Source organism: Thermobia domestica, chromosome 2, assembly GCF_964235325.1.
Source record: "Thermobia domestica chromosome 2, izTheDome1.hap1.1, whole genome shotgun sequence".
Taxonomy (NCBI): Eukaryota; Metazoa; Arthropoda; class Insecta; order Zygentoma; family Lepismatidae; genus Thermobia; species Thermobia domestica.
The window spans coordinates 322,777,932-322,790,322 of NC_137455.1; the positions used below are offsets into that span (position 1 = coordinate 322,777,932).

At 34.7% G+C, this 12,391-nt stretch overlaps 1 protein-coding gene across 3 annotated transcripts in view; it reads left to right on the forward strand.

The window, feature by feature from the left end:
* Positions 1 to 11,588, forward strand: part of LOC145678665 (uncharacterized) — a 203,779-nt gene extending 192,191 nt beyond the window's left edge. For all 3 annotated transcript variants that reach the window (XM_081749049.1, XM_081749048.1, XM_081749050.1), the window contains one exon: positions 9,774 to 11,588. In XM_081749049.1, the coding sequence (XP_081605175.1) occupies positions 9,774 to 11,433 (1,660 nt within the window). In that variant the 3' untranslated portion in view covers positions 11,434 to 11,588. The remainder of the gene's footprint in view (positions 1 to 9,773) is intronic.
* The last annotated feature ends 803 nt before the right edge of the window (positions 11,589 to 12,391 follow it).

Genomic DNA, 12,391 nt, shown 5'->3' on the forward strand with positions numbered 1-12,391 from the left:
CAGATATTGGCACGCATGCGCTCTTCCGGACCTGAGCTGGGGCCAACTCATGTGGCACAATGCGGCAGCTGTTAATTGTTTTTTTCCGAATTCGTAAAAGTGACGCATTACGGTTTACTGAGACATCACGAGTTGGTTTGACAATTGTCGTATGCTGGTGAATGGATTTTCCTCAATGGCGTATCATGATTGCACCAACCTCAGGATCTTTTACCCTGAGGCAACCGATTCTTGGCTGATAGATATTTTTACAACCTGCACGAAATTTCTGAAATCAACGAATTCCTGTGCTGTGAATCACTACACCTTCCCTTTCGTAACAAATGTTTCGAGTTGCTGCCGCAGCGTTATGCCTGAGTTCGAACACAGAGAGTAACAATTTACGTATCAGACGTTGTTGAACACTCATTGCCTCTAAAAATTGACTGAAGATACTGACGGACTGGCGGCCTCTGTGTTGAATAACCCGCTTGCTTCATTACTTCTTAAGCCAGTTTGACCTTGTACTTACAGTCGATCACAGAATATACACGTGCCTACTGTTTGGGTTGTGGAAATATTGCAAGACTTAGGGCTCACCTTCGTAAAAGTATTCTAAGTACAGATGTGTTTGTCCTTTGTTTAGAGTAACTAGCCTTTTTCGTAACCTTTTTCGTAAAAGTAAAAGAAATATTGTTACAACCGTAAGGTATGATGAATAAATAAAAAATAAATAGATTTAAAACATTTTATTACATAAAGCAGCTATAAAATTAAAGCTGCATTTATTTATGTCTTTGGAAGCAGGTTGAACTTTGAGATTTTTCCTTGTGTAATCAACAAATTGTCTACAAGTCTAGTCGAAATACATAGTGATTTACAAGTCAGCTTTCATTAAATCTAAATTATAAGGTTGTCTGTCATCAGATATCAGATTTAAATAGCTTTTTTTTTTTTTTTTTTTTTTAATACGGAAGGTAAGAGCACCCGGATTAAATCATGTCGGGAAAAATGTTCTAAATTGTGCTGAACACGGGAGCTCACATATAATAAGGAAAGTTGGCAATCCTATAGCCTTTATGTGAAGTAGAAAAAATTCAAAAACAAAACCAGAATTTTAGAATTGTACCATAATATCGGTTTTCGGAAACAACAACAAACCTTTCGGGAAAGAATTCCCAACACTGAAATAAAGCAAGAAAGTATAAACCAACCTAGGTGTAGAAATCTTTTTTTTTTATTTATTTTTTATTTTTTTTTATTTTTTTTATTTTATTTTTTATTTTTTATTTTTTTTTTTTTTCGCTTGGACCAACGTGTGAGGTTTTCCTTATTCACACCAGGCAAATGCCAGGATGGTATCTAATATACAGGTGTCCCAGCCCGCTTTTTCCTTCCCCCTTCCCCAGATAGTATGCTCGCCAAGGTATGTCATCCCTCGTACATAACGGGCTTAAGGTCATATGTGCCACTATTGCCCAGAAATATATAGAGATAAATATGTAAATAAAATAAAAAGAAGCTCGACGTTTGGGTGCCATAGGTCTAACTCAAAACATTTACCTGATCGAATTTCTATTTACAGCTCTTTACTGAAACGTAGCGAGCTCGAGCAATTCTGAAGCAATTGATCGTGAGTGATGGAAAGCAGATAACTTATTACAGTAATGTGCTAAAAAGATCGTGATAGAAGCAAAAAAAAAAAAAAAAAAAAAAAAAAAAAAAAGTACACAGTCTGACAAAGCCTACGCTAATGCTCAGAATGGTTCGTGCGTTTTGTGGGATTGGAAGGGCATCGTGCATCACAAGCTGCTGTCGCCGGCCAGAGCGACAGACTCTGGGACCTGTACTGTCGACCATTAACACAATTCAAAATAAACGGCCGAAATAGGTTGTATACCACTCTGATAACCCCGGATCGCATACATCTTTAACGACCCGTCAGAAATTGAGAGGACTCACTGGATGGTTTTAATGCATTCACCGTAGACTGGATCTGGCACCGTCGGATTCTTCATTTGTTTTGGCCACTGCAAAACTCCCTGAATGGTGTTAAATTAGTTTCAAAGTAGGCCTGTGAAATAATCCTTAATCTACTTGTAATATACCACCTTCTATAGTTTATCATTGTCTCCTTTGTTCTGTAAAGCGTAATCGTGGGAAGTTTAACTAAAGATTTGAAATGAAGCAGAAAGAGAAGATTGTCTTCTTTTTGAGGCGCAAAGTAAAACAAGGCTAACTAAGGAAACGGCAGTTTAAGTAGTGATTCTCCTTATAAAACATGTAGTTTTCATCTCGTACAGTTACTCACTTATGTGGGGAACAGCTTGTGGACAGATAACACACCCTTAAAATTATATTTTGATTCCTCGTTTGTATTATGCTTTAAACTTTTTGTTGTGTCTCTGATGTATATTTCATTCTGTCGTCAGCAACATCCATATCAATATACGTATAAGGACAAAATTATTGTTCAAGGAACGATCCATTTTTATTACGTCATAAAGGGTTCTTTAGTCTTGAGCCTAGGAAATATTCGTAAACCGAAATTATTTCTCCTATTGAAATTAATGTAAATACACTTAATCCTTCTAGTCACAGAAACATAGTACTGTATGTATGTTTTACATGTTTTAAATATTTTCTGTGATGAAGGATATAAAATGAAAATAACGTCCTTTTTTTAATGACAAATAAGTAACATTGAATTAAGCAAAGCCCTATGAGGGATAAAAAAAAATAAAGAACAAAAAAGTGTTTCTGATCACAGCACTTTGACAGACAGGTTTAAGGCAAATGCGCAAAAGCACTACTAAGTACATGGAATTGTCAACACAGACATGTATGTGCGTTCCCAACCCGAAATATTGTTCATAAGCCGAACAAAAAATTGTTCACAAAATTGATTTGTTCACGAACCTAAAGGTTTGTAATCCGGAAATCTACTGTACATAGTTTTGTTTTCATGTCGATTGATGTTAAATCAAGTGAATCTTACTCTGTTCTTACTAATCGTGATTATATGTAGAAGTCAATTTAATTACTTGTTCGTGTATATTAATAGCGTCACTACAACTTAATCTTCGTAAATTTTCAATGAGAATTGAATGTGTCTAAATATATCATTCAAATTTAATTAAAACGTGGAATCACAGTATGTTTAGACATTTTCAACTTTGTTAGGTACTTTTAATGTTAGTTACGTTCATGTTCGTTTCATCATGTACAAGGGCCGTTTAGACTGGTAAAGAGCTGGATTGTAAATCAGCAAAGGAGTTTACATATATATCCACTTACATCATAGGATTTATACCATCGATATACCAATGCGTTAATAATATGAGTATACTAGTCGGATTTGTCATTAGTTTCTGAACTATTATAAGTCAATGTTCGGACTGGAAGTAACTGTAATCCAGATATTTGGTTACAAGGCAAAAGCTGATATGTGAAAAAAGCACAATTTTACAAAAGAGCATTTTAAAGCGTTTCATCTGTTGTATAAAATCAAAAAATGAGAAGAGAAGTTTAATTTTAACATAGTATATGCGCTATTTTATTAGAATTATTAGGCATTACAAAACATGACATGTTTACTAATTTTGGTTTCTAATTATACGTTTGTGACATCATGATATTGACAAAATAGTTTTAAGCAGTCGTTTGTAAGAAAGGAGTAAATAGTTTATGCGAAGTGAACAACACGTATTTCAGTTACCTTGATTTTTTTTCCCAGAGGATTTTGATAATTTTGTTAATAGCTTTTTTTTTTCTGTAACATAATCCTTTAAGTAATAAATGTATTAATACCTTGATAACCGTGAACATACGTGTAACACTTTTTAATTATATTCACTAAAATGCAGTGTGAAATACAACAATAAACTCACAAATCTAGTAAGAAATTCCTGTTTCATGATGAAGCGTCACTGCATTTCTGTCCATTGTCTATATATTACTTCAACTTTCTTTATCGTCTTCCAAGTCTGAATTCCATAGATATTTTTCTGATGAGAGTCAGTTGTAAGAGACTCCTAATATGGATGGTACACTGTTTCCAGTAGAGGAGAAAGACCGACGAGGTCTTGCTTTTTATTTTGTGTTATTGGAAGTGTTCCACTGAGTGATCTGCTTAATTGTTGGCAGTCTCAGTCGCCTTTTCTTGTTTCTCCTGAGATCCATTTTTCGAAATGGAAGAGTTTCATCTATAATGTCTTTGAGGTTTACGACACTAAATGGTGTTTCTTACTGCATCCAACGAATCTCATGCCAAGTATCTTTTCCCTACTGCTGTCCATGCTCCTTCGTGCTAGCTCCTGACTGAAAAAGTTGGAGAAATTAAAGGAAATATCGTGATTAATTTCAAAACTGGAAATTTTTCTTACTGCGAACAAACTTCACAAATTGGAACCAATCTTTGGAGTATGTATTTCAGTATTGGCGTGCTTCTTGGCTTGTTCAATTCTAGCTTGATCTGAATCGCATTTTAAATGTAAATGTCCCGGAATCGTAAATTTGTGATCTATAACAGTAATGTGTTTAATGATATTGAGAACATGGCATATATTTGAATTTCTGTGTTGACCGGTACACGAATCAGAGTACAAAATCACGTGATGCACTTCAGGATAAAGTATTTGCAAGTAGAAATACATACACGAAGCTTCTGTCATTAGATCCTTTTTCCTTCTGTAGCTTTGCCTCATAAAGCACAAACATCTTCCTTCAGTTCATCCATGGTTAAATTAAATGTCTATAACTGAACTAAGTGAAGAGTGATGACTTCAAGAGAGAGGGAGAGAGTGTGGATGTTCTGGGAGGTGGACTGGGTAGCGCCGCATTGGCAGGTACTCCGAAGATCCCGGATTCGAGTCCTATCCAGTCGTCCGCTTTTTCACTCTTTGTATATTATCTATAACAGGTGTTAATAGAAAACTATATTTGAACAAAGACTGGGAGTAAGAAGACGTTGTTGTAAATCGAAGAAACTTGTTTATATATTCCTTAAAAGGTTTTTGCAAACTGCTTGTCTTCCTTCTTTCTTTCATTATGTGTGTGATTATTCATCTGTTATTCAAGTTCTGATTTTCCATCAGATTTGCTTAATTTCCAGTTGAAACACGTTATTGATCACATGTGTTGCAAGATCTACAGTAGTGGAGGCTTCTTAAAAGATTTATTTAATGAACGGAAAACTTCCCTGTAGTAAATTTTACTTACTGGCTTCAGAGAGCGTGAAATGCATTCTTCTTTATATAGTTGAGACATCTTCCATGTATTTGAATTCAGATGCGGATATTCCTTTTTTTGTGTGCGCGACTATAATGACTCCCATACAAAGGAAAACTTTATATAGATTGCAGTCCTTTCCTTCTTCTCATCACTTTTCTTGTTTCCAGACACATGATATCCTCTTGCATCAATTTGTAGTAATACTAGTGTGTGAAGATCACTTTTTCTGAATAACATCTAATCTTCCTCTGCCAATGGTAAACATATTAATAAATAACTTCATGCATACTGGTACACTGATCTCTTCATAACGAAGATAGTGTTTCACTGTGATCATTCGCTCGTGATGTACGTCATTTTTACCATGGTCTTTTCGAGTGTAACCTTTATTGGTGTTATCCAAACCATCTGCTAAATACTGATCTTGAAGCTTATTATCACCTTATAATTAAAAAACAAAAAAAAAAAAAAGGTTTTCGTTGCATGTACAGCACGACGGAAGTGGTACAAGTATTTTACTAGGTATTACTTGATTTGACCTAGTAACATACTCCTTCCTAAAGTCTTTGGTTTAAATATATATATATATATATATATATATATATGCATTCTTCCTTTGCCTTTGGTAGGGAAAGATACTAAGCGCTACTTGTTCCATCCCAAATTTCTTCATTGTCGAAAGTTCCTGTATGTGATGTTTGTTTTTGGATTTCCTCTTTTATATTCATTAAATAGTTATTCGTGATATTCTGTTAGGTTCCAGCTCGAACTCATTACCTGAATCTTCTAAAACGGCCAAAATTTCATCTTCCTCCATCTCATGTAAATTTTCATCGACACAACCTACGTAACCGGCATTCTGTCTTAGTAATTTTCAATTTTAGTTCAAGTAATGCTAAATAAATCAGGAAACAATGTTTGCAAGGTTCAAATTTCAGTGTATTTAAAGACCATTATTGAAGCAAGGCGACATGATAGATCTTATTTCAGTATATTAAAAAAAAAAAAGTTTTCTTTTTGAAAAGTAAAAACCGCTTCTCAAAGAGAGCCCGCAATATTGTTGTAGCTTAAATGTGCTGTGCAAATATGAAATTGTATTTTTAAAAAATATGCTCTTTGTTCATATCTTTTGCCTGGCAAACGCATGACTTCACACTTAAAGGAAAAACATGTTACGTCAGGCATATCATATTCTGCCAAGATTATTTTATTCAAAGAAGAAGAAATAAATTATTTTATCCGATTACTTTAAGACTATTTAACTTTGATATACCAGATTTGTTTTACCACAACATGTAGAATAGTGATCGGGACAAAAGTGATTTTTGATGTAAAAAAGTTATTTTTAGTCAGATTTAACATATCAGCTTTTAACTTGGCTCTCTAATTGTGGTGTGTTGTGATGGACCTATATGTCATCACAGGTGACTAACTGTTACAAAAACTATAATTTGACTTTAAATAATAATGTATTTGTTACCTTGGTCTACATTATTGAAGTGTGATCCTCTGCATTATTAATATCTTCTTCATATAGATTTATCCTTTGAAAAAACATTGAACTGTTACTATTCAAGGGTGCAAAATCGTAACAGGCGAATTGTGTACATGGGGGGGGGGGGGAGGGACTGAAACTTTTAAAAAAATCGCACTAGAATGTTTCGACATGTAGTGTGTTTACATATTTAAACATCCGTTTTATTATTATTATTATTATTTAACTGTTTAAGATAGGGATATCGCTAATCACGAGTTCACTCATACATACAGTATACATGTTAATTACAAATGAATTACTGTAATTAATTTGCAAACGTTTAACGGTATTGTCACTTTGTAACAACTCAGCAAAATTTTCCTCCACGATTTCGTACCATCATTACATCATCCTTATTGGAATATGAGAAAAATGACCTTCCACTATGAGCATAAATATATAATTTTGAGAAGCTGTAAGATAATTAAAAACTTGAAAAAACAAGATTTGTGTAACACGAATTCCAATCAGAAATGGGCTGCAATTTTCAATTTTGGAAGTTCCAGTGTTACCGTATCTGAAGCTATTATTGGGCGTAATTGTTGTGGAACAGGAACTGAATATATAGATTCCTCCAGATATGTTGGTGCCAAATTCCATTACTATATCAGGGATTTTGTATGTATTATTTTAAATTTATGATATAATCGCATCGTTTCGCCAGATTATTTTTGAGTTTAATTGAAGGGTAAGGGGAAGAAAGAAGGAATGTCACAAAACTGTATTTTCGAGAAAACGACGTTTTAATATTGAAAACCGCGTACAAAATGAATAGGGTTAGTCAAATCTTTTGCCCCTTTCCTTGGACATTTCTACATCTACGCATACACGGCTGACATATACAGGCAAATAGTACCAAGAGTCATCAACATATAGGGCAAAGCACCCGTTGAAGCACACACATGGACATTCCTTGTTTTTTCCCCGCACCCTTCAATTGTGGTTTAACGTCCCATGCTTATGCCCTTTAGGCTACAGTAGACGAATGATTAAGCCCTCTCCGCTGATCTAGTGGCAGAACCGTGCGTCTTTGATGCACACGGTCTGGGTTTGATTCTCAGTGGAAAGCACAAATAATTTAATTTCATAATCATTCGCTTTCGTTTTTAATCATCTGTCTCGTTTAGCATAAAGGGTATAACTAATAACTCACCGTATAGCCTATGGAACGCAGAGATTTACAAAAGCTCTCCTTAGCCAACTGGATCCAGTTTCTACTTTGTATTCTTATTTCTGCGAGATCCATCTTAATATTGTCCTCCCATCTGCGTCTAGATCTTCCTAATGTTCGTTTTCCGATTGGTCTTCCAGTTTTTGAAAGTTTTCTTACTTTCTTCCATCCCGGCTACATGACCTACCCACCTGAATCTCCTAGATTTGACGATCCTAACAATGTATGGTAAACCGTCTAAATTAGGTAGTTCCTCATTATGGAGTTTCCGCCATTCCCGTTCCTCTTGGGTTCGAATATTCGTCCCAGGATCTTGTTCTCAAATACTTTCAGTGTACGTTCTTCCCTCAGAGTAAGCGACCATGTTTCGCGACCATACAGAACAACAGGCATGATCATTAAAGGGCATAACCCTGATCTTTAAACTAAATAATAATAATTTCAAATGGATGATTAATGAAAACTGAACGATTATGAAAGAATTGATGGAGTGAGAATATGGAAGAAAATTAGAAAACCTACGATGTTGTCTAACACAAGCTAATATGGCATCGGATCGAACAATAGATCCCTTACGCCAGAGGTGAACACTCTACCACTGAAGCATCGTGCCTAGCGAGTTTAATTTTGAGTCCTTTGTTGTAATAAAATATTCATATGTAACTGTAAAATGTTTACTTTTTATGAATCTTTAGCATATCATAAAAGAAGTCAACAGTTTACACTAGATTTTCTCGTTACTGGAAAGACTAGTATATGTATAAGTCATATTTTATTAGAATAAAGAACCCAGTTAAACTTAGGCAAAAGTAATCTGGATATGCAATAGGATTATATCATAAATGGAAACATAAAAACAGGATCTTTGATATATTAACACGTTGACTGGCGACACGTATAAAAGTAAATTACGTGAGGGGCTTCAGTAAGTTTAGAATGATTGTATAGTACTCCAAAGTATAGTTGCGCACGTGTATTATTTTAAGTTCCTTAAAATAGGCATTTTGGCAACAACGCATTCGAAGGAGAAAGAATCGGAATAGTAAAGAATTCCCAGATACATCTCGCTGTTTACTGTTTGAAATATTCAGTCCTGTTTCGTTACTTAATGCAATATTACTTTCAGAACAAAATAGTATCTTGGCAAATGTCAGAAAGTTCGTTGTAGTTAAAGAAAACACGGTTGTAGACAGAAAGAAAATATAAAAACACAAATAAAGTTGTTAAGGAGTTGTTTGCCATCAATACAACTGAAAGGTAACTCTATAGTTGTTTCAATACTACAGTCGTTTCATGTTTTTAACTGTCTTAACATCTTTTCAAAATTATTTATGCCTAAAGTGGAAGTTTTTTAATTTCAAAATGTAATAGTAGCAGTTTATTGTTTTTCTAAGAATAAATTTATCGAAGAAATTATTAGACATATAGGGAACGAAATATCATAGAAGATTACAATTCAAAAACACACATTCAAGACAAATACGTTATTTACTTACTAAAAGAGCCTGAATATTCAAACTTTAACGTGTTATTATCTTGTTTAAAACGATCAATCAGTTCTCAGGAATACTTGCCTGTCGTTAGAGTTGTGGTTTGTTACACGTCAAATACTGATATCAATCACTACTATGACATTTGAGCATTCTCTTTCATCGAATCTGTACTCCTACATAAACTGTGCATAGCATACATAGACATGTGCCTTACAATTTGTTTTCAAATACGAACATCCGCCGTAATTGAGCTAGTGCATAATCTATTTGTAAGTTTTTTCACTTCGTTTCTTTACATTTTTATTGTTAATTTTAATATCTGTTTTCAAAATTAAAGCCTTTCAAATTCTATTGTTTACAGAAAAGATTCTAGAAGCCCAGAAAAGCCGAAGAAAGAAAGCTCATCTGAAGAGGAGGGCGAAATGCGAGACACAGATGAAGAGGACGGGGAGGTGGAGAGTCCAGTAAGAAATAAATCGACAAAGCGAGACAGAAGCACATCATCAGAATCCAGACCGAAACGCATGTCAGAAATTTCAAAGTCAAGATCGCAGAAAAGCAAAGAGAATAATAGTAGCTCGGGTGATTCAGCGGGACCAGTAGATTATAATGCATTAGATTACGAAACAATGGATGGTGGCCAATCTGAAAAGAACGACAGTAGGAGAGATAGACGAAGAAACTCATCGCGTGATACGAAGGATGGTCGAATCCCTCCTGTGAAAGAACCTCTTACTACTTACAGTCAGAAGAACTACTCGAATAAAGAACGTGAACGTTCGACGGAGAAAGATAAAACCCCAAAATCCTCGCCACAAAAACCACAAGATAACAAGTTTAGAACATCGTTAGATGGCAAGTCTGATAAGGTAAGTAAAAGAGATAGTAGCAGCAGCTCAAGACAGCAGAGAGAAAAAAGACATAAAAGTAGTTCTTCAAGCTCATCACCTTCGCCACTGAGAAAGACGGTGAAAACAGATGTTAGTAAGAAACAACGCCAGTCACGTTCCACGTCATCATCGCCAGAAAGAAGTAGGAAGAGATATAGAAAAGATAGTGATAGTGCGTCTAAAAGAGATGATAGAAGTAAAGTTAAAGATAAAAAGGAAGAATCGGAAAGGAAACGAGAGAAGAATACCGTTGCTCTGAGAGAGAAAATAAAAGAAATTCGTGAAGATCTGAAATTAAAGGAACAGAGGAAAGAGAAAGAAGAAAAGAAAGAGAAAAAGATAAAAGAGGAAAAACCGAAAGGTGATAAATTAAAAGATATTGATAAATCAAGAGAAATTGAGAAACATGATGATAAATCCAAAGAAAGGGAAAAGAAATCAAAGGAGAAGGAACGATCAAGGGAGCGAGAAAAGATAAGGGAAAGAGGAAAATCAGAAGAACGAGAGAGAGCTAAATCAAAGGAAAAAGAAAAATCAAGGGAAAGGGACAGGTCAAAGGAGAAAACAAAAGAAAAGGAAAAGCCAAGAGAAAAATCAAAAGATAGAGAAAAGTCAAAAGAAAGAGGAAGATCAAAGGAGAAAGAGAAGGAGAAATCAAGAACTAAAGATAGATCAAGGGAAAATGAGAAAGAAAGATCTAGAGAACGAGACAAAGAGCGTGACAGAAAGGCCAGAGAAAGCGGAAAGATCGATCGAAGAAGTAGCCGAGACCGGAAACGTAGTCGAAGCATTGAAAGAAGACTGAGTAGAAGCAGAGATAGGAAGCGCAGTAGGAGCGCTGATAAGAGACGTAGTAGGAGTAGAGATAGAAAACGTAGCAGGAGTCGAGATAGGAGACGAAGCCGAAGCAGAAGTATCAAGCGAAGTCGCAGCAGGAGCCGAGGCAAACGTCGTTCTCCTAGCTCATCCTCGAGTAGCAGTTCAAGTAGCAGAGATCGTAGACGACGGAGATATTCTTCAAGTTCTGATAGTGGTGATAAAAATAAACGGGGGCGTTCGTCCGATAGAAAGTCTCAGTGTAAAGACTGTAAATATAGGACCACATGTAAAATACATGGTAAAAAACGTTAAAAATTATTGTGATTTGTGCAAATGCGTAGACTCTCTTTTATCATTGAACTTGAATTAAGTATGCATTTTTATATTGTCAGTTGGTCTGATCTATCAGTGCATGTTTTCTTCTGTATGTTGTTCCAATGAAATAGATATATTTGTCTTGTAGTAAATGTTTCTTTTCTGAAAGAGGAAAATGCACCTGTAGTACAGGCTACGTTTAAAAACCGATTCCCTTTCTACAAATACGTTGTTAATAACATTTGTATGATTTTAATAAGAGCAGTATTATTATTCATTTATTTCAGATAATAGTCATTTTATGATATTATGTTAAAGGGAACGTCTGCCTTTCATCAACATTACATATGTATTGTCAAGTTTCGTTTCTATGTCATCGTACACGCCTAATTTTTGGTCAATATGTTTACGGAGTAGTATTTATACTTTTCTTTCCGTAGGATTCTTTACCTCCTGTAGAAAAGCGTTTTTAAAATTAAAACATGATCATGTCTTTTCCTTGAAAACAATGAAGAGATACTGTACTTTAAATATTTATTTTCCTATAGATTGTTTCACTATTTTGATCATGTATTTTCTGTATTATGAACAAATATAAGGGCAGCACACACAATTTCTGGTTCATAAAATACAATCGTAATATGTGTACAAAGCTTCATTGCAATAATATGTTAAAGAATTTACTATCTTATAATAATTTAATTTAAAGAAAGCATAAAAGCGTATGGGCAGGACATCTTGTATAAATATCCCATAGTTCTCCGTAAACATACTGACCAAAAATTAGAATTTGTAAGAGGAGCCATATGCGACGTTATTAATCTGATGATCGTGAAAAGCAGACAGTGTTCAGTTAATAGAAGGTTATCAAACTTATCTGGAGTTATCCAAAGTATGTTCTTACTACTGGAACTCAGCTTTGGATTGTGATTAGACAATCTCATTAAAAATACGT